Raw genomic sequence first — 23325 nt, 5'->3', positions numbered from 1 at the left:
AGTATGTTCAGCATAATGAGCATAAGGTATTGAAATTAACTTATGTGGTGGACTACCACTTCAGGGCCCTGAAGATTTTATGATGGCATGGCCTGATAACTGCTCTCTTTGGGGCCCCATGATAGATGAACTAGATCGGAAGGTCCACCTTTTTATTAGCACATAGTATGGTGTATATTGGTAACTGATTTCAAAGTCAATGAGAGAAAAAGTTAAATAAATAAAAAGTGGTTAAAAAGTGGCTACTTTTTAAATATAAATTTGATAAATTTAATGTATTATATTCAAAAATCAACAAAACAACCAAAAACAATGTTTTACAGACAACAGACTGAGCACAGAGTACATTTGATAAGCATTATGGGCTCCTTAGACAGACAGTAGACTTTCATATCTGTATGCATCTGATATGATACTGATCATGTGTACCACACCACTTGTTTTCTAAAATCCCTTTGTGAAGAATCAAAGTGTCTTTTGGAACAAATAAAAGTCTTCCAATGTAGCCATGGCCATCTGAGTGCAAAATATCTCATCTGGCAAAGACACCATCTTATCCAGGGAGATGTAGTTTGGTAGGGCTGGGTCATACTGAGCTTTCCCGAGGTACTCAAGGAACAGGTGACGCTCTCTGATACGTAGGTACTTGGTATTTAGGACCTACAGGAAGAAAGTCAAAGTTAAAAATATGAATGTGGATGTCGCACAAATATAAAGAATTCACAGCTCAAAGTACCTGTGGAAACTTGACGATCAGGTGGTGGGGCACCTTCATGGTGTTGTGAAGGAAGTCAAATATTTGGGTTAGCTTCCTTTTATTAGCAGTCAGCACTTTTGGGATGGCGATAACTATGTGCTGGATCTCGTTATCTTTAAAGCCGAGCTGTATTTTACATACCTAGGTTGAATACAGATGCAAACACACAAAAATAATACAAATATTAATAACACAGTATTTCAAGTAGGTCACTCACACAATGAATGCTAATGCCACTCAATACCTGTAGATTTTCTTTAACAGGTTCCAAGCTGCCACACAGTAATCTGGGTAGACGAGCTACAATATTCCGGGTCTAAAGGAAAGGAGTTTCATTTTCTATTATTCTTTTGATAAATAAATTCACTATTTCCCTTGTGTAGAAATTACAAAATGGTGGTAGTAATGGTAGAAAAATACTTACATTAGAAGCACTGATGTTGAGCTGTTTCTGATAGAAACCCAGTCTGTTGTCCAGCCTCTTCACACTGAAGTTAAGCAGATACGGTGCTCTGGACACCATGGATGCAACAGTCCCAGAACTGAACTTCTTTGACTTGAGGTAGTTCACCCTTTGCAAGCAACAAACAGAGAACATAATTAAGTCACTGATTTCATTTAGAGCAAAGAAATGTATAATGGCATCTGCTGTTTGGGTGTCAGAGGTTAATTCATGTCACCTGGCCTGCAGGTTTTCCAAATTCTCAGTAAGAATGAAGGGGTTGTGTGTGATAATATAGCCAAAGCGAGAGTCCTCCACCCCAATGTCTTTGAGAAACAGCAGCCTTGGGGCTACATCTGTGTTGAAGTCGAGCCTCAGTAGCATTGAGCCCACATTGGGCCTTTGTTCCAGCTTCCACAAGTTTACACCTGCAGTGAGAGGAAGGGGTTCAATGATAAAAGAGATACTGGTGAAGACAGACGTTGCCTTTATTATTACAGTTCTACTGTTTCATTAAATATAATTAGAATATGCTCAATCATTTCTGTAGAATTTGATTACCTAATTGTACCAGCTTGCTGAGTGTCTCAGACTTGTCAACAAAGTCTCTAAGAGAAGTGGATTCGAGAGGCATGGCTGCAGGAACACATATACTGACAGCTTCTTCATCACTGATCTCCTCTAATGCAGAATATTCAGCAGCAGCATCCAGGTCTGACATATAAAAAAAAACAATAGAGACAGGATAACTCATTCAACAAAAAATAAACTTAATTCAAATCAAATTATAAATGGTTAGACTAAATTAATATGTTTATATACACCACATAAGTAAGCCAGGAAACCAAGACATACCTAATGACATCTGAATTTCAGTCACTGGAATAGCATCTGTGATTGGCAGCAGGTGGTTCTTGTATGCCACAATATCAGATTTTGACAGTTCTTCTGTGGACTTTTCTTCCTTAACCTCAGCTGTTTGATGTTTTGCAGTTAAGTCACTGTAATAGAACATCTGATGTTTCCACCTCTGTCTTGCTTGAGTTGTTGAACAGTTCCCCCTGATGAATGAGGATCTATCTAGGATTTTGGTGGATACACTAATGGATGTTGTGCAATGCCGAACTTGAGCAGGATGTTGCCAGGTAACAGCCACTGTCTTGGAGAGAAGACTTCTGCATCTCAGACACAACTGAGCACAGGATGAAGCCATGATAACTGCCACAAAACAAAAAAAAAAACGACCATATTTGAGTAACATGGTATTTCATGCATACGAATGACTCTTATTTTGGTCTCCAGGCAAGGACAATCTACTCTGTTTACATTTTCAGAAATCTTTTACAGAACAGAAAATAAACAAATATCAGCAAATATATAGCTATTATATACATGGTCAGACAACATAACACTACACTGGTCAGTAGTATTATATACTGTGTATACAGGGCTATGGGACAGATGGTGCAAGAGTAATAGTGGAATAAACACTGTATAGATAACTTTATATATTAAAAATGTTCTATGTGCATGTATTAAGAGAGCTTATATGGTATACAGTATGCTTGGACGTACTCTTTACAGTTAAAGACCATATTAAAGAAGTCCATTGTCCTATCTATGGTCATTAACTACATGTATTTTCTGTGTGTATTTCCTCTGTAACGCTGTATGTGATTTTACTGGTGAGACAAGTCAAACGTAAAACAAAGACAAAAATATATAATTTCCACTCCCTTATGACAGATTGGAAATACTTACTAAATCTGATTACTGCATAGACATTTATGACTGAATCCAACATGCTAGCTTTCTAACTATAACAAAATCTAATCTGTTAGCTAGCTAGCAGGTTAACAACGTGGTAAACGAGGTAAACAACGAGACCAAGACAGCAGGGTATTTCAGAGTTAACGTGTTACTCACAGTTCGTGAATTAATTAAAACTATTGATCCTCAGCTCTGCTCCATCACACAGCAATGTGTCGCGCGATGTCAACCGTTCTCACGTGCACATTAACGGAAGTGGACGGAAAAGGGATGTACTACTGCGACATATTTGTGGGTGCCACAAAAGAGATTTACTGTATCGATGAGGACATAAAATTAAAGGAAGCTGAACCTAATTGAATTAGACGACTACAGTTATAAATGTAAACGTTTTTCTTGTATTCATAGTCCATACTGGCATTACAAAGTGTGACTATTACTAGTATTTCAAACTACTATTAGTAGTAGTAACCCATCGCATCAGCTTTGTGGTTCAGTCCACGTTCAGTGTTCACGCTTTTGTAGAGGCGTCGCCGCGTTACTTCTGTGTTTTCTTCATCTTTAGAAAGTTTTAGTCATTAAAACAATTAGCAAGTACGTCACAACAGCAACATGGCAGCCAGCGTGGGCCCCCGAGCTCAGCGGAAGAACAATACCAACTATACCTTACATTTCCGAATGATAAACGAGCAACAAGTGGAGGATATTTGTATTGACTTCTTCTACAAGCCACACACTATCACACTGCTGACGGTTACTGTGCTCAGTCTCATGTACTTTGCGTTTACCAGGTAAATAGTGTAACGTCTGTACTTTATTTATACATAATATTTGACAGTATATATTTTAAGAGCTAAAAGTACAAAATAGTACCTTTCCCACACTTCAACTGCCTTTAGCGGAATGTCACAGTGTAATCCAGTTAAGATCATGTGATAGTGATGTTACAGGGATGATGAGCACTCAGACAACAACCTCCGAGTGGGTCTTCTGGTGGTTGTCTCCTTCTTCTTGGTCATCAGTGTCCTTGCCTTTCCTAATGGTGAGCTAAAACACATTGACATTGAAGATATCACCAATGGTTGCACATAATCGTGAGAGGCATTTTTCATCATTTGCAGACACTATGAAAATCACGAGATTATTACTGAGCAATTTTTTTCCCCCAGCGCTTTCAGTTGCATCTCATGCTCTTCTGCTATTAAGAGACAGATCACTGAGTTCTCATGGAGATAACACGGTTGTCAAGTATGGAACTTCAGTGATGTGAAAACATGGGGTTGTTGAAAAAGGGAGATACATATCTACATGCAACTGAGCATGCACTATGTGTTGGTAGCTCTGGGAAAAAATATAGTGGACCTTAATTTAAAACTTATTTGTTTTAAATTTATTCTGATGTCTGAAATTATGAATTACAAACACAGGAACACATGAAGTGTAAACAGTAAATTTCACTCAATTTCTTCCTTAGGACCTTTTACCAGGCCACACCCTGCAATATGGCGAATGGTGTTTGGTGAGTATGCAGAATAACCTAATATCTCGGCATAGATCCAGTTTTCGCTTGTCCTTATCCAAACTCCTCTTTGCTGTTCTGGGTAGGCCTTAGTGTTCTCTACTTCCTGTTCCTTGTCTTCCTCATCTTCCTCAACTGGGAACAAGTGAAGACGTTGATGTACTGGTTGGACCCTAATCTACGCTATGCCACACGGGAAGCTGACATAATGGTGAGGATGATTTTGAAAGTCTGTCATCTGAACCATCAGAGTGAGATCACATTACATTTAATATGTTGGAAGAGGTTTGAATGAGGAGTAGAGACATTGAGAAGTGTCAGGTCCTTGTGTTCTTCATAGGTGCTTATTCAAAGAGCACAAACAGGACATACCTGCTTTTTCTGTGGAATTCATCCTTATCTGTTGTTGTGGAAACTGTAAAGGCTTCAGACAGAAACCTTTTGTTTTGGTCTACATAAACAAAATAGGTTGAACTTTGTCTAACATACACACAATAAAACTTTACTTTTAATATACACAATAATAATTAACAACTAATAGTAAATAATCACACACACAGATTTTTAAAATGTTAATAGACTTATCTGCTTATCTAGTTTTCAAAACACCCCACACCACAGCCAGTTTGCCTCCTTGTTATGGGTTTGCAATATATCTGTGGTAGTTCTGTCCTTTGGTCATAGCTCTAATTACCCAGTGAAGTGTTTGCTTGATTGCTTATGTCTAAACTAATGTAGAATCTGAAATTGCTTGAAACTGTTGTATAAATAATGCATAGATTTTTTTTTTTTTTTTTTTCTAATTTTGGCTTTAAACCAGAAAGGTACCATATTGAGACAAATTTTTACCGGAACACAGGCAGTCATAAACAGAGAGGTCCCGAATCCTGTTCTGGCAGCATACAAAACAAATTAAGCCCTATTGTAGTTACCACATAAAAACAATAATGTCTTTATATGTCTGATAACAAGTTTCAAGTACACACCAGTTGTTGTACTTCAGATTGCTAATGTAACCTTGCTGCTGGCAATATTAGATGTTGCTGTTGCGGTTGCTGAGCCAAAGGAATGTAACATTTGGTAGATTGGCAGAAAGCTTCCAGAGTATTTTCTTTTCCTAAACATGACCACTAAGATTGAATTGAAAAGATAAGGAGGATAATTTTGTTTTAGGATTAAAATTTCAGGATGTCATTTAGGATAAAACCATATTCACTTCCAGCCATAGAGTTTTTGGTTTTGTTTGGGTTTGTTTTGTTTGTTTTTACCATTATAATTCATTCACTTTTACCCATTGCAGGAATATGCCGTAAACTGTACAGTAATAACGTGGGAGCGCATCCTGAGCCATTTCGACATCTTTGCATTTGGCCACTTTGCAGGATGGGCCATGAAGGCTCTGCTGATCCGCAGCTACGGCCTCTGTTGGACCATCAGCATCACCTGGGAACTCACTGAGGTACTGTGTTTGTGTGTCTATGTTTCTGTGTGTGTGTGTGTGTGTTTAAGATGTGGTCATGCTTATCTGCTCATGTTAAAATCTGTTCTCTGAATTGCAGCTTTCCAAGCACCTAAACAGTAATTCAGTCTGCAAGGTCATGGAAGAAGAGTTATTTCTAATGATCCAGCTCATACAGGCACACAACATTGCTTCAGTTCAGTCTGTGTAAGCAACAAGGAGTGATTGTTTCAGAGAAAACTCATAACCAAACAATACTATGACTACATATCAGCATCTATTTCCTTGACTGCTACTAATTTTTGACTGGAGGGATTAAATTATGAGACTTTGCCTAGTACCATGTTTTCTTATTTACTGCAGTTTTGCCTGTGTCAAAGGTGGTCAAATAAGTTGCCACAGCGATTCAAAAGCACACACAAAATTTATATTTTGTAGATTTCCAATTGTTTATCTTCTAATTCAAATCTCTCACCACTTAAATATTTCTATTCTTGTTTTTCTCCTTTTACTCCTTTCAAATATATTTCATAGTTGTTCTTCATGCACCTTCTGCCAAACTTTGCGGAGTGCTGGTGGGATCAGGTGATACTGGACATTCTGTTGTGTAATGGAGGAGGCATCTGGCTGGGAATGAACGTCTGCCACTTTTTGGAGATGAGGACCTACCGCTGGGCCAGTATCAAGTCAGTAATCAGTGTTTCTTGTCTGTGTTTGACTGATAGTATATACATAGTATCTGTAGATTCTTAGAGCTTTTGAATCACACATTTTAAAATCAGACAGGTGAGGTTATATTAGCAGGGCTCAGTTCAATAAATGTCCTTAGTCCAGACATTTGTTGTCATGCTACCAAAACACTTGCTTGTATTTTTACCAATAAATGCAAATACTGTGGCAACTTATTAATAAAAGTAAATAGCATTGTTAAGAACATGAACTCTAACACCTTTCGCATCCATGTTTTTTCATCAGTTTTTGTTGTGCAATAAAAGGTTTTTTGACCTATTATAGGCAGGATAAAGTAACATATAGTAAGAAAAACACAAGTTAAACTAATAACCTTAACAATGGCTTCATTCCTTATTGTTGCAGTGTAGCAATTAATACTGTCAAACTTTATAGTTTTTGTGTGTATTTATTTCAGTACCCTTAAAAGCACACATACTGTGTTTGTTAGGGAAATCCACACCACCACAGGGAAAATAAAGCGAGCCGTGCTTCAGTTCACACCAGCCAGCTGGACTTACGTGCGCTGGTTTGACCCAAAATCCTCTTTCCAGAGGCTAGCAGGCATCTACCTCTTCATGATCTTATGGCAGGTAGGCTTTGTCCTTTTACTAGTAGATGTAAAAATGTCATACTTTCCCTTCCCAAATATTCCCTTAACATTTTTATTTATTCAGTGAATTCTACAACAGCTCTCTTGTTTACAAATACACAAACTGATTTTTCATACTGTGAAATCCAGTCTGTCATGTGTCCTTTTATCTTCACAGCTGACAGAGTTAAACACATTCTTCCTCAAGCACATCTTCGTCTTCCAGGCGTCTCACCCACTCAGCTGGTGCCGTATTCTCCTCATTGGAGTCATCACTGCGCCCACTGTACGGTAAGTTCAGCCTTTACAATTATTTAACATCTTTATCAGCAACAGAAAATGTGCTGTTAAATATTACTGAGGAAATCGGGTTTTGTGAGGTAGTCTTTCCTTCTAACCACACACAAATGTTTGCTTTTGTTAATAGAAAAACTCAAATTGTCTATTTTCTTTAACCTCTTTCAGACAATATTATGCATATCTGACAGACACCCAGTGTAAACGCGTTGGCACACAGTGCTGGGTGTTCGGGTAAGTATCTTTTGTTCTGTCAGTTCATATCTTTATACTGGTCTAGAAACAAGTTTGTAAGCTACCTTAATGGAAGCAGTCTGCACTTAACTGTTTTACTGGACATGTGCTGTTTTATCACCTTGCAGGTTTTCCAGGTCCTACAAGGTATTTTAGTATAATTCACAGTTAAATGGTTTTAACAAGGATGTGTTAGAAACAAAGATTGAATGTAGCATTACTTAGCTCATAAATTTTCTTTCTAGTCAAATAAAATTCATAGCATTATGTAGCTATTGACCCCATTTCAGACACAAAGCTGCTGATTCCTGTAGTATGCTGTAGTTTCTATAGCAACGAGACAGAATCTCTCCAGCTTCATAAAATACTTAACACTGAGTCTGAGTTTCCCCGCTGTAGTGTAACCTTTGAAAATATAAAGATTCCCACTACATACATGGGTTTGAGTGCCAGGGAATCAATAATATAGTATAAATCTATATAGACTTACACTTCATAGGTATTTAGAGAAGCTTCACTGCAATGAAACAGCATTGCCAAGAGGGGGAGCCATTGTTATATGCATGAAAACTTCCAAAGCAAAATGATTTATCTAATTGTACTCTCATATTTCTCCTTAGAGCCATTGCTTTCCTTGAAGCTCTTGTTTGTGTAAAATTTGGTCACGACTTGTTTTCCAAGACACAAATTCGATATGTACTCCTGTGGCTAATCTGTCTGGTAAGAAATTATGTGTGTGCATCTGTGTGTGTTTGTGTGTCCCCTCATGTAACCTTTGAAAAAGAGACACCAACCAATGAATACAGTACAAGTTTAAGGAAAATTCTGAAAATGCATGTATCTTATAGTAACAATATCAATTATTACTTCCTCATTACCTCAGCCAGTTGCTACAGATTACTGATTCAATTCAGTACTATTGTTCAGTACTGCATTTGACCATCTTTTCCCTAATAACAAATGGTATTATCTGACCATGGACCATAAGAGCTGCCTTGGTGCATGTCTCATTGTATGGTTGTTGCTTTTGAGTTTATCCCCTTATTCTCATGGAATATTACTGAGTTTATCACCTTCAAACAGTCTTACTGGTGTTCTTGATTTCCATCCATTAACATTATCACAGCCTGTTCACATGCAAAGCAAGTGTGGCCACACAGTGGCTGTAGCATGCAGCTGTTATCTATGTTGCCCCAGAAATGTAACTTCAGGGTTTCTGTTTTTCTTTTCACTTAGTGTAAATTCTCTCATGTCCTTGGAAGAAACAAAAGTAATGTTTAATCAGACTGTTTTGAATCTGCTTTTTAGGCACTCATCACACTTCTGTGTTTATATGGGATGGCGTGGTACGAGCAAAAGAAAATGAAGGTCAGATCTTGATTACTGAAATAAAACATTTTAAATTGTCATTGTAAGAAAAGAACAGGTGTTACCTAAAAACATTAATAATAGCATTTACAATACAGGGCCTTGAAACTGAAACGGCTAAATGGAATTCATCAATCATTCATTTGATTGTTTATACTTGTGCTTTTCCTACTGTGACATGTTTTCTTGAAAGTGCTTTTTAGCTGAGTTGTATTTTGTCAGAGTTGTGTGTTGAATTTGTCAGAAATACCACTGACTAAGCTTCCTTTTGTTGACAGAGCATTTCTTTGCAAAGTCAGGACTGTGATGATAGCAGGGTTGTCGACTCACATGGTTTCAGCCCAGATGGTGTTGCAGGTCAGTCTCATAACAGGCAGACTGGTGACAACTTTTCACTAAACTTGTGTTTACATGTTTAATAGAATTAATTGTTTTTCTTCCATAGGCCAGAAGGAGTCCTTGAGAAGCTTACAGTCTGCAAAGCAGAGGAGAACATCTGGGAGGAACAGATTTGTGAATGGCAATGGAGGGAAGAAACAATAAACAAGGCTAACATTAGAGCATCCAAAAAATGTATACAGTATACACTATTTGTGGGTATGGTTGCATGAAGGATTTAATTAATACTAGAGATCAGAGAGCAGACTGAAAGTCACATGACAAGCCTTGATATGCTGTTTCCACTTCTCTCTGGGAGTCAGAGGCAACACAACATCGAGCTCAAGCCTTCGTAGTGTTGTACAATGGAGTATTGATTCTCTGCAGAATCCAACGTACTAGGAGATCTTTAATACCATAAGCCAAGGATAAAATTGGTTTGTATTTAATGTCAGAACTGACCCCAGTGGGGGTCTGGTTAACAAACCAGTCTACACCACCACTTTGAGTACATATATGCTACAGGCACTTTGAATACTACTTGCACTGTGTTTAACAGCTTTACTAGAAAAACTAAAAATCACCATTATTGTTGTGTATGTCACAAACAAAAAGTTTGTAAGTTATTTAAAGTGGTAACAATTACATGTTGACTATGATTATATAATATGTTTTTGTTTATATAATAGTTTCTAAAAGTGATCATATTTTTCTTTTCTGTGTAATACTGTACATTACTGGAGTATTTGCTTGTTCTCAATCACAATAGCATAATCAGGAAAAATTATTTTGTACATTCAAAATGAACAACCAAATCTTAGTGGACCAACTGTTGCACATCATGTGTTTTACATTTTTACCCTTTTGAAGTTTCATCAATGTGATTATTGGACCTGTGGTAGCTGTATATAGTTGTTGTAATGTAAAGGAGTGTGTCTGTGTGTGTGTATTATGTACTGACAAAAATACTGTGACATTCAAAGCAATAACACTTGTGACATTCAGTAGCACAGGATAATCACTTGTGTGAAATGATCCATTTCAGTTTTTTAGTCTTTAGTGATCCTAATTAATAAAATATGATATTAATAAAAGTAAATGACTTAAAAGCTTTTTTTAAAAATTTCAGAGTGACAGTATCATTTGATTTTTACTGTTAGGCACTGTCCCTTAGACCTCCGATTTACATTATCATTGTTAATGTTTATTGAATTTATATTAATATTGTTTGAACTAAGTTTTCTGTAACGCTAGTCTCCCTCGGTGACTGCAGCAGTGTTGGGCTACACTGTTTTTTAATATAAAATGTTTAAAAATGGGTAATTAGGAAACTTCAATGCACTACTTATTGCTGGGATTTGATTTTGCATGGGTGACTGATGTGTTAGATTTTTTTTTTTTTTTTTGTGCAAATAATTAAAGAACCACTGTAATATTTTATTGTCTTCATCCTTGAAATCTCTGCAGTGACAGACTGACTCATATTAATCCTGATTTCTGTTTCACATTTAAAATATAAGAGACATACTAGACATATTGCGGTATCTGCTATTGATGATTTATTTTGATTTGCCACTGTGAAAAATAAGTGCTCACATCTCATACTTAAAGAAAAATAGTAATATTGCAATGTAGAAATATGCGGTTATAAATTTTACTTTCTTAGGTTGAGGTATAGACATGTTAACTCCAAATACAAAGTACCAAAAGTTGATGAATGAGGAAAATGTTAGTGAGCACAGAGTAGAAGAGGTGACTGTTGTGTAGCAGGAAGTAGCAAAGATCAGTGAGGATGAAGAGTGGAAAGGCACTTGGTCCTGATGACATACCTGTGGAGGTAAGATCTTGGAGAGTGAGAGGATGCCTGAGGAATAGAGGAGAAGTGTACTGGTGCCCATCTTTAAGAACAAGGGAGACGTGCAGAGTTGTGGAAACTACAGAGGAATAAAGCTGATGAGTCACACAATCAAGTTATGGGTAAAGAGTAGTGGAGGCTAGGCTGAGGTCAGAAGTGAGCATTTGTGAGCAGCAGTATGGTTCCATGCCAAGAAAGAGAACTACAGATGCAATATTTGCTTTGAGAATGCTGATGGAGAAGTACAGAGAAGGCCAAAAGAGCTGCACTGTGTCTTTATAAATTTGAAAAAGCATATGACAGGGTGCTGAGAGAGGAGCTGTGGTTTTGTATGAGGAAGTCTGGAGTGGCAGAGAAGTATGTTCGAATGGTGCAGGACATGTATAAGAGCTGTAAGACAGTGGTGAGGTGACAGAGGAGTTCAAGGTGGAGGTGGGACTGCACCAAGGATCGGCTTTGAGCCCCTTCTTGTTTGCTGTGGTGATGGACAGACTGACAGATGAGGTTAGACAGGAATCTCCATGGACCATTATGTTTGCAGATGACATTGTCATCTGTAGTGAGAGCAGGGAGCAGGTGGAGGAAAATCTAGAGAGGTGGAGGTTTGCTCTGGAAAGGAGAGGAATGAAGGTTAGCCGCAGTAACACGTGTGTAAATGAGTAGAACGGTGAGGTAACAGGGAGTAGAGGTGAAGAAGGTGGAGGATTTAAAGTACATAGGGTCAACAGTCCAGAGCAACGGAGAGTGTGGAAAAAAAGTGAAGGGACGTGTGCAAGCAGGTTGGAACAGGTGGAGGAAAGTGTCAGGTGTGATGTGTGACAAAAGAGTGTCAGCAAGAATGAAAGGAAAGGTGGACAAGACAGTGGTGAGACCAGCAATGTTGTCTGGTTTAGAGACAGTGGCACTGAGAAAAAGACAGGAGGCAGAGCTGGAGGTAGCAGAGCTGAAGATGTTGAGGTTCTCTCTGGGAGTGATGAGGATGGATAGGATCAGAGGATAGAGTTAAATGGAGGCAGATGATTCGCTGTGGCAACCCCTGAAGGGAGCAGCTGAAAGGAAAAGAAGACACAGTACCAAAAGTAAAAGTACTATACAGAATGTCACATATCAGAACAGTGTATATTTTATTATTGCATTATATTTCTTGATGCATTTATGTATAGACATTTTTATACACCATAAATTATATGAATATGTATGAAAAATATGGGTGTACAAATTATCTAATGTATTTATAATAATGTACTTATTACTCTGGACAACCTTTGTTACAAAAAACAAGCTTAACATAAACAATAACTGTATTTTGGTATTTTTCTGCTTATGAAATTAACCCCATTTTGTGCCAAGTCCTATGAAACCTACCTACCGCTTTGTTAAGTTCATATACTCCATTTCCCATGAGCCCTCTGCGAGTGGCCGCTGTGCTGGATGACAGCTATCCGGCGCCGAAACACCGATAGACACTCAGACGAAAGAGCCATGGCGGCCACGGGTGGAGGGAAAATTAGAAGCAGGAGATATCATATCGCCTCTAAACCTTACGCCAAGAGTAAACAGGTAAACCGAGTGAAATTCTGCGTATATAAAGCCCACGTTAAAGCTGTTACGGTGGCCACAGTGCCATTATCGCTCAGCTCTTATTATTGTTTTGTTGGAGACATTTTATGGCCTGCCGTTAGCGCTCGTGGCCTCCACGCGCTGCTAGCATGTCCGGGAAATGCTAGTGAAGTAGCAAGCTGCTTTATAGGTTAGCAAAATCAGACGGACTTGACAGGTATAAGCGCGGCGCAGTGATTCATTTAGACTAGTTGAGCCGTATTTTGTAAAGTACGTGTGCACATATGACACGCCGGGATTACCAACCTTAGCTCCATGACCAAGTTTTTAGCTGCTAGCGAAGTTAGCGGAAAGCAAGGAAGTGGAATTCAAGGTATTAGCCGTTGTAGCTAAAAGCGGCTAGCAGGCTAGCATTGACCAGCAACGCATTGTTGTCTTCGGTCCTTAAGTTTGCAGGCTTCACACCTTTGCCGCTAGAAGTGAGGTGATCGTAAGCCTCTAAAATGCACCGGTCCACATCTGCGGGTCACCAGCTTACATACCGATTGAATTTATGATTGCGGTATTTGCATGTCGGGAAAAAATTGGATTTGGTGTTAGCTAACCTTAGCTAAAGCTCATCCAGTTGGATTGCGCAGGAAGCATTGGCTGATTGGGAACCCACATGGTTGCCTGAGTGGATTCACTTGACGCTTGGACATCAGCTAATGTGGGCGCTTAAACCACGCCATAATGTTAGGAGTGGACAAGAAACGTCTTTATGCTTGACAGATGCGTTGAAATATCAGTCAAATGAAACAGTTTGTTAAAAATCAGCCCGCAAAAGTGTTGTCTGACTGGAGAGGCGTGTGTGTGGTCTGAAGAAGGCAATCAGAAACAATAATTAGCCAAATCTTATGTACAGTCATCTGTAAAGTACGGGTTTAACCTTGCATGGTTTACACACCACTCTTGGTTAAAAAGCAGGAGCATGACAAGACGTGTTGCTTCCACCACTACAGTCTTGGTTCATCTGACAATTTCTATGTTTGCAAGTTGTGGCAATAGGAGTCCTCCTTGGTAGCACTCTTTAATGATTTTCACAACTCTAAAGACTCTTGATCATTTCCAGAGTAATTAGTTAAATTCAATACTCATTAATTAATGATGATTATTAGAATTATTTTATTGTCCACCTTGTCTTTGGCACACCCACTTACCCATCACACAAAGATTCAGTCAAACAAATACAGCATTATTCAGTGATCAGAAATTTTCTGTAAGAACAGTCATACAAAATATACAGTTATGTTAAAATTTACTGGTGAAATTAATAAAACCAGTTTCTCTCAGGATAAATGAGTGCTTAAATATGTTTTTTGTTGCCAATTGTCCTCTGTAGCATCTTCCTGAGTTCAGCATCTCAAACTGACTGTCCAGAGAATTGAAGCAATCACCCCGATCACGCCTTGCTTTCTTTATAGACCTTTTGATATAAGGATTAGTAAGAGACTCTAAGGGATGGCTAGAGTATAGCTAGCCATTGAAACAATGCTGGACAGCTTTTTGTTCTTACAGTTCAGTTAAATGTGCCAGACAAAAATATGAATAGTTACAAACCCCTCTGGACAAGATTTTTTATACACTGCTTCCAAAATGTTGTCATTAACTCCAAGACTTCTTAGCCTCTTTGCAAAATGCAGTCTTTGTGAACATTTCTTGAAAACATACTGTCTTTTCAGAGAAGCCAAGGTTTGGTAGTTAAATACCCTGGTAAGAATTTACGAAGAGCCAAAATCTTATTGACACCCCCCAGTGTCAGTTAACCATAGGCCATTTAGTCATGTGACCCTGTCACAGTAAGAAATGCAGCACCATTTAAATCCATATAGCAATAGCTTGGGTAGCGCTAAGTAAACCAGCAGACGTGCTTATTACATTAACTAGTTAAAATTGTGTGTATTTGCACATAGGTTAAAGTGCAGGGTGGCCCACAGGTGCGTTTCAAAGATAAGCAGTAAGCAAGGGGCACATAGGGCTTTTATCACGATATGAAAGCTACCGCAGGTTACATAGCATGTATATAGAAAGATGTACCAAACTAAGAGCTAAAGACATATTATGAATCAAATTGTTGCATATGCAAAGAGAAGAAGAAACAAATGTGGCTGTCTGGGTAAATTTCTCAGAAGTGTTGCACCGTCTTGTTTTCCAGTACACATTTCCCTTTAATTAGTCACTGAATTCATGTTAAAGATTTTATTTCTGGCTTTGTCATAGTCCACAACTGCAACCCCAGAGCTTCTCCATCTAATGGGCACATCATTCAGGAAACAGACACATTCAACTACTGCTAGAAATTTAGCGGACCTGAAGCTTGACAGCATTTTTTAACAAGTTATTTAATCACAGTCTTTTGCCAAAATATGTACTGGCATTGAAACCCTCTTCACAGAAGGTGAATATATTCCAGTTACCAGTTAAGGCCTACAAAGTGCCATAAATGTTAAAGATATGTTTTAACCAGCTTGCTGCACCTTGTAGTTTTTACAGAAGCTTTCCAGATACTTAAATCCTGAAAATGCTGTTACTTGTTACTGTGCATGTTGTAGGACTCGAGACTTTACCTTATCAATTAGAATTCATCCGGTATTAGACCACAGTACAGTGTAGATGAGCATTTGCTCACTGCTTCATAGAAGCATACACAGTGCCTGACCCAGTTTCTGTCATACTGAGCTACTGTTTTGTTTTGCACTAGTGAGGATGAATGGCTTCTCACAGTAATACTGAGCAGCTGATTCAAATAACATGCACCTTATATGGCTGTATATTTCAGATCACAAGAGTCCAGATGTTTTATATGATTCTCCAGCATTAATTATGCAGGATTGCTTTGCAACGGAGTGTTGCTTTTGATCAACATAAATACAAGCTTTAGCATATTTGTTATTCTGGTGTTAGTTGAAAAATAAATCCACACCATTCAGTTAAAAAAACATTTTCACATGGCAGAGCATTTGTTTTGAATTTTGTCCAATGCTGATAATCAATGGGTTTTCTAATCAAGCTGTGAATTACGTTCTGAGAGGATGATTTATTTATTTATTTATTTTAGCAGCAGTCTGGACTCATCAGTCGAGTGACAGACACAGTAAAGAGCATCGTTCCTTCGTGGCTGCAGAAATACTTCAAGAATGGAGATGCTACTGAAGGAGGAGGGGCTGTACAAGGTACACACCAGAACTGTCAGCCTGCGCCGCCGCCTCCTCCTCCTCCACCTCCTCCTAATGGCAGTGAAGAGGGACCTCCTCCATTTGATGGACATGACTCCCCAGAACCTAGTACCAGTACTACGGGTGAGGGATCCTTTCAATTTCCATGCATGGGCATTGTGATTTTGTAATGTCCAGTGTGTCCTCATGCTCATCTGTGGGTGTTCTGTCTTTCCCAGAGCCCTCAACCAGTCGGGCATCCCTGAACTTTCAGGAGTATGTTCTTTCTCGACCACCTCTGAGTCGCTCCCACCTTCATTTTCCCATGCTGGATGCCTCTTCTCCAACTCTGGGGGCTTCTACCAGCCTCTTCTCCCAGCCCTCTACCTCCTCAGCTCCTGGACCCTTTTCAACTGGCTTCTCCTTGGTGAAAGAAATCAAGGACAACCTTTCACAGCATGAAGATGATAACATCTCCACCACGAGCGGGTTCTCCTCTCGCGCCTCTGACAAAGGTAACAGCAGAGAATTTGCTTAATAAGGTTTTGTATTTGCATATGGATTGATGTATTAAGCTGTTTTTGAAGTGTTTGGAGTCTGTATGGTCATAGTAATAATGGATATATAGTTAAGAACATTTCAAATATTAAACAAATTCAAGTAGTGAGAGGAATACTGTAGCTTTCCATACACTGTCGTCCTCCACTGTGGCATGAGTTTCATACAACAATAAAAAAGGTCTTGCATGTGCACATTGTTGGCCACCCTCTTAATTCAAATGTAGATAATATGATAAAGCCTGAAAAACAAAGATTTTGCAAATGGTCTAAAATAAATCTCCCTTTTTCAGATGTCCCCACTTCCAAAACAGCATCACTTCCCCAGCTTTGGTCCCCAGAGACAGAAAGAACAAACTCTGGGCCTCAGCCTTCCCAGTCCAGTCTCAAAAGACCTGCTTTCAACCTGTCCGTCTTTGGAACTTCCTCCAATGTGAGTATTTGTGTGTCAGGAAATGGATACGTACAACCAACATGTACAAACTTTGCAATAACCATTGTGTTTCAGGTGTAGATAAATGTAAACATATAGTTCAGCTTTTATAAAGAGTTACCATACAGCCTTATTTGTTTCGTGTATAATCTGGAAGATCAGTGATATTGTCACTCTGCTCGCAGCTAGACTGTAGCATGACTTGGTTCATTTCACTTGTGTGATCCATGTGTTGTACATTTGTTTTGGCGTGCATGGCAGCTGGGCACTAGAATCCAACCTAGCCAACTCATAACAAGTAGTCTTTTTTTTTTTTTTTTTGTTGTGCAGGCTGACTCATATTTTTAACAAGGCAGAAAGCAGTGACACTCCAACACAAGTCAGAACTTGTTGCTTTTCTTAACAGTACTGACACTTATGAGCCAACACTTTTCAATAATAAACTACATCAGTTTGTAATATTTTTATATCTTCTAAAAAAATTTGACTTGAATTTACCAGATGCAAGTAGCTGTTTTATGTGGGACTAAATACGTTTAATATTAATGTATATGACATCTTTTGGAAAAGATTGCAGCATGCATGTGCTGATTTTGTTTTGCTATGTAAACCTGTGTTCTCATATTTCATGCTTAAGAAAGCCTTCATTTAAAGTTAAAGTCTATAACACAATTTCATTAAACCTGGTTTAATTTAACCCTCTCTACTCCAGTCGACATTAAACAGCACAGTGCTGAATTCCAGCCAGCTTGGAGATTCACCCTTCTACCCTGGGAAGACCACATACGGTGGGGCAGCTGCAGTCAGAAGTGCTCGCACACGTCCTGGAACACCATACCAGGTGAGCAAGTGAGAACCATGTAGTCCTAAAACTGGGACTTGTGTATCAGTAGCCAAATAATTTAAACATTTTGATAAATATATTTCCGTAGGTGAACTAGCACAATTGGTTTAACACATTTATATTTATTGTACATGTACTTTCAGTATTAGAGTTGATCAGTTGTCTGTGCGTGAATGTGAAAGAAGTGTGAATATTTAATAAGATAAGAGACTAAATGAGCTCATCTGATTCACAGGCTCCAGTGAGGAGACAGATAAAGGCCAAGCCTGCTGGTGCTCAGTCCTGTGGAGTGACCAGCGCCACAGCCAGACGTATCCTGCAGTCCTTGGAACGCATGTCAAGCCCTTTGGCTGTGAGTACACACACATACACAGCAGAGGCCCAGCATGAACACAATCTCAGTTCACTCTTGAAACTAAAAATATAAGAGTAAGGTGGTTATTTATGTTTGTTAAATTTTTGCATTTTGTTTTTCCCTCATTTACAGGATGCCAAGAGAATCCCAGCAGCAGCAGCCTCATCCCCCCGGTCACCAGTAAGTGTTTTTGATAAACATTTCTATAGGATAAGCATTTGTTTGCAGTGTCATAAAGCATGAGAAAAGCAGGAAACCATTATACTCTGACAGGTTTATGTAAAATGTTGAAGTCCTGAAATACCATATTTCTCACACCTATTTTCTTTGCAGTCAGTGGATGGCACAAATCTAGATGTTTTGCATTTCCAGTCAAAAAAGAAACGGGTAAGTACAGTTTTTAAAAATGTCATAATCATCATCAAAAGTTGCCTTTGTGTCTAGGAATCAACATTAAGCCTTGTTTTTCTGACTGTACAATTGTGTGCTATGTTCCTGTATAACTTTGAGCTTGTGTCTGCACATTAGCAAATATACGTGTCTTCTGGTGGAGTGTGTAGTTCAGCTCAGTTCTTAGTGATGTGAATGAAACAGGGGTATCATTGTATAAACCCAGCAGCACTTGTTGTGGTTTGTCTTCATGTCATTTCCTCTCCTGCATGTTGGCTTCCTTTACAGCATTAACAGGATTCTCCTCGGTTAGGGCACAGCTGTTCACCACTGTGTCTGCCTGCAGTGTGTTTGTGTGGACCACTATCTAACTGAGCCTTTCAAAAATCCATTGCTACATTGATGTTTTTCCAAAATGTAATAACCAATACTGAGAGTTAAAATTTGAAAATATAACCAGTAGTATTATTTATTCATAATAGTTTTTATTTTTTTTAATATCAGCAGGAAGCAATCAATCAGATCCCTTAGATTTGACAGTTAGAATTTGACCAACTTGACCATTTTGTTGGCCAACAACCCCCAACCAATGTATTAGCTCCACAATTTGAGGATAATGCGTTGATTTTATCAACAAATTGCGAGTAGGAGAAATGTTCCTGTTTTCAAGTACAGTCTGTGCAGCTTCATCCTAATGTGGTATATAACCTGTAACAGATTTGTTCAAAAAAGGACTCTGGAAATCTTGGATCTGGAAATATTGTCCACTTTCTTTGACACTGGTGTGATCATATTGAAGTTGTATTTGTGTAATGCATGTTATGTGTTGTAGTTTTATGTATACATCCTGAATTTTGTAAAATAGAGCCAGACTCAACAGAGTACACATTTATACATAGAAGCACCTTCACCGGCTATGATTCTAGTTTTAATTTTTATTGTCTTTCTTTAATTCAGATGGATTCTCCCCTTCCACCAGTGCAGAAGCTGGTGGTTCCTGCTACAGCTTCAGTGTCAGGAAACCGCTCCGTGTCCTTCAGGCCTACTTTGACTCCTGGGGGAGTGAGCCGGACTTTGGACAGGACCCCAAGCGAGACGGTCAGAAACACTGCTGCATTATTTTACATCACAATGATCCAGCCAAATACCAACTCTATTAAAATTATGTTTCGGTATTATTTCTATAGCCCACAAGACAATTGCAGCAACTACCTAAAGCAACCCCAGGTCCATCTCAAAGGTAATGAGGCTTAGTTATGACTTTCCAACTAAATAGCTGGAATTTTTATTTTTTTTTCCCTCTACCTTTCTTTTAAACATTCATGATATAATTTAAATATAAAAAGCTTCTCATTGTTTTTATGTTGTCTAATTTAACGATTACATGCTATTTTCTGTTCGCTTTGGGTTTTTTTTTTTTTTTTATAACTTTTATTAACATAATTTTTTCCTTTTGCTAGCACAACGGGTTCCAGTGGCCCAGCATATCCTTTGTCCAGTACACCTGCTGCCAGCAGTGTCAGCTCTGGAGGGGGCAAGATGAAGAGAGAGAGAACCATTGCACGACCCTCATCCAAACACGTTGAACAGGATGAGGTGAGAGCTCTGCATTAAAAATAAGGCCCTGTTTTCAGAAATGATGTTCAATAATAGCATTAGTTATATTAATTAAACAGCTTTTGGATGAAAATGGTAAAAAAAAACTGGAGGATGGGTTTATTTTCTCTTTGGACAGATGAGAAAACCCACATCTGATATAGTGTCTCAACGCATAAAGGCTGATATCAAAAATAGGTGCACTATTCAGAAATGGAACCCCAGAACTTGTGTTTTTTTACTCTAGGTGGCTGACATACCAGACCTGCCTGCCGTTTCACTTCCCATCAACACCTCTGATTTGCCCACCTTCAGCTTCTCCTCTCTTCCACCTCTCACCACCTCTGCCACTGCTAGCACCACCCCGAGTGTCACTGCCGTTACCCCTGCCAAGGAAACAGTCACTAATAAGGTCTCTGCTCGTATGTTCTTATCTTAATACAATGTTATTACACAGTAGTATTTTGGCTAATTTTTGTTTCCTTCTTCTCAGGAGCCTCAAGCCTCCACACCCCCCTGTGTGCCCTTTACATTTTCTTCCCCTATTGTCAAAGCAACTGCTGCTAGCCCACCATCCTTTTCCCCTTCAGTAAGTATAGTTTATTAATATCATCAATAATTGCTTATATTATAAACATTGATATTGATAATAAATATTATTTGCTTTTCTTACTCGCAGGCTGAATATACTTTTAGTGCACCTGTAGCAAAATTAGGTCCCTCTATGTCAAATGGGAAACTGGCAAGTCCCATGTCAGCAACAGGTACCAGCGTTTTCTTACTATTGCCCTGATGCTGATTTCTTGCCTTAAGGAAGAGAAATTTACTTGTCTTTGTGTTTTATGTTTTCCACAGTGAAGCCAATAACCAGCAAAAGCACAGAAGATTTTGAGGGACCCTTTAAACCAGCCAAGGTCCTGAAACAGGGAAGTGTGCTGGATCTTCTCAAAGCACCTGGTTAGAATCACTGACCCATCATCTGCGACCTTTATCTGTTCTTCATGATTGTCCAGTTTTACAAGTTTGAATCTAGAAGTTTATTTTAACCCTTCTCCTCGTTTTCTCTAGGGTTTGCCTCTCCTGTTACTCGGACTTCCCCAAGCCCTGACACTGCTTCCCAGCTGACCTCCATGCAATCCACTGCTCCCATATCCACAACCACCTCCTCCCTCTCTTCTTCAGTAGGTTTTGTTGATTTGTTCAAAGCCCCTTCAGGCTGGAGGTGTGACGTCTGTTTGATGCAGAACAAGCCATCAGACTCTAAATGTGTTTGTACAGCCCCACGGCCCAACTCCTCCTCATCCAAATCTACGGACAGTAAACCTTCCCCTGCAACCTCAGCTGGCCTAGACAGCAGTAGCGTGAACACCACCTCCACCACTACAGCCACGACAAGCTTTGGCACAATGTTCTCCAGACCTGCAGGAACCTGGGACTGTGACACATGTCTTGTTCTGAACAAACCTGATGCAGTGAAGTGTGTGGCCTGCGAAACAGCAAAGCCCGGAACGGGACTTAAACCTTCAATAACTCTTCCTTCCTCCTTCTCAGCTGGTAAAACTGCACCCACCTCCACAGCTCCTGCTTCAACAGGGCTCATTGGATTTGGAGACAAGTTCAAAAATCCCGAGGGTGCTTGGGACTGTGAAGTTTGTTTGGTAGTGAATAAGGCTGAGGACACAAAGTGCGTGGCCTGCATGAGTGCTAAACCAGGTAATGAGAACATGTGTTGTGGTATTACCATTTGTACTTTTTTGTGAGAGCAGAATTCAGTTAATGCTGTTCATTCACTAAAAGATATTTTATTAGGCAATTGTTAGTTAAATTAAGCATCTTCCTTTTTTCATCAACACTACAGGAGCATCAGCAGTAGCTTCAGCAGGATCCTCATCTTCTGCCAACACAGCTCCAGAGTTTGGGTTAGGAGACAAGTTCAAGAAGCCAGAGGGCGCCTGGGATTGTGAGGTCTGTCTTGTACAGAATAAGGCCGCTGATGTGCAGTGTGTTGCTTGTCAGACAGCCAAGCCTGGAGCTAAAGTTGAGCCCAAAGGTAACAGAAGTAGCCCTTTTTTTTTTTTTTGCAACAGTTTAATAAGACAAATGCAGCTGATATTTTTTTTATATAAATTAAGCCTCCACATTGCAATTATGGAACAAATGTTGGAATCAAACTCCAGTATTTATTTTTATGCACTCAACATTGCTAATAATAATAGTGCTGCCTAGATGATGTGCTGTTGCATGTATTTTATTTTTAAACTGCAGCAGTAACAATACAGGTTTTGAGTAGACTATTGAAATATAACATACACTTAAAGTTTTTTGTTTCTCTTCAGCTTTTGGCTCATCATTTGGTTCATCAGTTGGTGGGACTTCAGGCTCCTCTACTTTTGGCGCTTCTTCCTCTGTTTCTGGAGGATTTAAGTTTGGCACATCAGACAGTACCTCAGGGTCTGGATCTGTAGGCTTCAAGTTTGGGGGCTCAGAGCCCTCATCATCTTCTTCATCAGGTGGATTCAAATTTGGAGCCCCATTTGGAAGCTCTTCATCAGAAACCACATCTAATAACACTACTGCTTCATCAGGGTTCAAATTCGGCGGCTCATCAGAGGGCTTTAAATTCGGGGCTGCCTCTAGTGACAACAAAAAGTCAGACCCACCTGCCACAGGTTCTGGGTTTAAGTTTGGAACCAGCAGTGGCATAGTGTTTGGAACTGAATCATCCAGCACAGAAAGCTCCTCGAAGGGTGGCTTTACTTTTGGACTGTCAAAACCCGAAGAGAAAACATCAGACACCACCGTCACCACCTCATCCTCTGTTAGTTTCACTTCTCCTGCCTCCGCTAAAGAAAAGAACGACAGTGCAACATCATCGAGTGACACCACCTCAACAAACACCAACATAGCAACACCAAAGACCACTGGGTCTGTTTTTGGAAGACTGGGAGAGCCAAGTTTAACGACCACCCCACTGCAAAGTGGCACTACTTTTGGTT

The 23325-nt window shown here is 39.2% G+C and overlaps 3 protein-coding genes across 6 annotated transcripts in view; 2 read left to right on the top strand and 1 right to left on the bottom strand.

Annotated features, from left to right (window-relative positions):
• Positions 1 to 243: 243 nt before the first annotated feature.
• mterf3 (mitochondrial transcription termination factor 3) lies at positions 244 to 3225 on the bottom strand. Its single transcript, XM_026300427.1, has 8 exons — positions 3126 to 3225; positions 2055 to 2417; positions 1761 to 1913; positions 1438 to 1627; positions 1182 to 1329; positions 1002 to 1073; positions 737 to 898; positions 244 to 660 (listed from the first exon to the last, which is right to left on the bottom strand). The coding sequence occupies exons 2-8, from the start codon at positions 2410 to 2412 to the stop codon at positions 466 to 468; spliced, it is 1278 nt and encodes a 425-aa protein (XP_026156212.1). The 5' UTR covers positions 2413 to 2417; positions 3126 to 3225; the 3' UTR covers positions 244 to 465.
• A 241-nt stretch (positions 3226 to 3466) lies between these two features.
• ptdss1b (phosphatidylserine synthase 1b) lies at positions 3467 to 10956 on the top strand. Its single transcript, XM_026300837.2, has 13 exons — positions 3467 to 3760; positions 3920 to 4011; positions 4444 to 4488; positions 4575 to 4699; positions 5789 to 5947; positions 6482 to 6633; positions 7128 to 7269; positions 7447 to 7559; positions 7734 to 7799; positions 8420 to 8519; positions 9108 to 9167; positions 9446 to 9524; positions 9613 to 10956. Exons 1-13 carry the CDS (start codon positions 3582 to 3584, stop codon positions 9708 to 9710), a joined length of 1410 nt encoding a protein of 469 aa, XP_026156622.1. The 5' UTR covers positions 3467 to 3581; the 3' UTR covers positions 9711 to 10956.
• Positions 10957 to 12831: 1875 nt separating this feature from the next.
• Positions 12832 to 23325, top strand: part of nup153 (nucleoporin 153) — a 13802-nt gene continuing 3308 nt past the window's right edge. For 2 of the 4 annotated variants that reach the window (XM_026300185.1, XM_026300183.1), the window contains exons 1-18: positions 12832 to 12960; positions 16058 to 16298; positions 16394 to 16669; positions 17005 to 17144; positions 17857 to 17985; positions 18224 to 18340; positions 18476 to 18523; positions 18677 to 18730; positions 19691 to 19831; positions 19921 to 19973; positions 20194 to 20329; positions 20577 to 20741; positions 20823 to 20918; positions 21009 to 21093; positions 21185 to 21286; positions 21398 to 22042; positions 22188 to 22379; positions 22666 to 23325. The exon at positions 22666 to 23325 is cut by the window's right edge. In XM_026300185.1, the coding sequence (XP_026155970.1) occupies positions 12832 to 12960; positions 16058 to 16298; positions 16394 to 16669; positions 17005 to 17144; positions 17857 to 17985; positions 18224 to 18340; positions 18476 to 18523; positions 18677 to 18730; positions 19691 to 19831; positions 19921 to 19973; positions 20194 to 20329; positions 20577 to 20741; positions 20823 to 20918; positions 21009 to 21093; positions 21185 to 21286; positions 21398 to 22042; positions 22188 to 22379; positions 22666 to 23325 (3409 nt within the window). The remainder of the gene's footprint in view (positions 12961 to 16057; positions 16299 to 16393; positions 16670 to 17004; positions 17145 to 17856; positions 17986 to 18223; positions 18341 to 18475; positions 18524 to 18676; positions 18731 to 19690; positions 19832 to 19920; positions 19974 to 20193; positions 20330 to 20576; positions 20742 to 20822; positions 20919 to 21008; positions 21094 to 21184; positions 21287 to 21397; positions 22043 to 22187; positions 22380 to 22665) is intronic. The other 2 variants (XM_026300187.1, XM_026300184.1) reach the window with 1 other exon arrangement.

The sequence above is a fragment of the Mastacembelus armatus genome, chromosome 11, assembly GCF_900324485.2.
Source record: "Mastacembelus armatus chromosome 11, fMasArm1.2, whole genome shotgun sequence".
Lineage (NCBI taxonomy): Eukaryota > Metazoa > Chordata > Actinopteri > Synbranchiformes > Mastacembelidae > Mastacembelus > Mastacembelus armatus.
This window is presented reverse-complemented; position numbering and strand designations above follow the sequence as displayed.

Excerpts from the sequence above, each read along its gene's own strand:
- ptdss1b (XM_026300837.2), top strand. The coding sequence starts at position 3,582 with ATGGCAGCCAGCGTGGGCCCCCGAGCTCAGCGGAAGAACAATACCAAC. Across the intron at positions 7,800-8,419 it reads ACACAGTGCTGGGTGTTCGG|AGCCATTGCTTTCCTTGAAG; the intron begins GTAAGTATCTTT and ends ATTTCTCCTTAG. Across the intron at positions 8,520-9,107 it reads TCCTGTGGCTAATCTGTCTG|GCACTCATCACACTTCTGTG; the intron begins GTAAGAAATTAT and ends TCTGCTTTTTAG.
- mterf3 (XM_026300427.1), bottom strand. The coding sequence starts at position 2,412 with ATGGCTTCATCCTGTGCTCAGTTGTGTCTGAGATGCAGAAGTCTTCTC. Across the intron at positions 1,628-1,760 it reads CAGCAAGCTGGTACAATTAG|GTGTAAACTTGTGGAAGCTG; the intron begins GTAATCAAATTC and ends CTCTCACTGCAG. Across the intron at positions 661-736 it reads TGATCGTCAAGTTTCCACAG|GTCCTAAATACCAAGTACCT; the intron begins GTACTTTGAGCT and ends TTCTTCCTGTAG.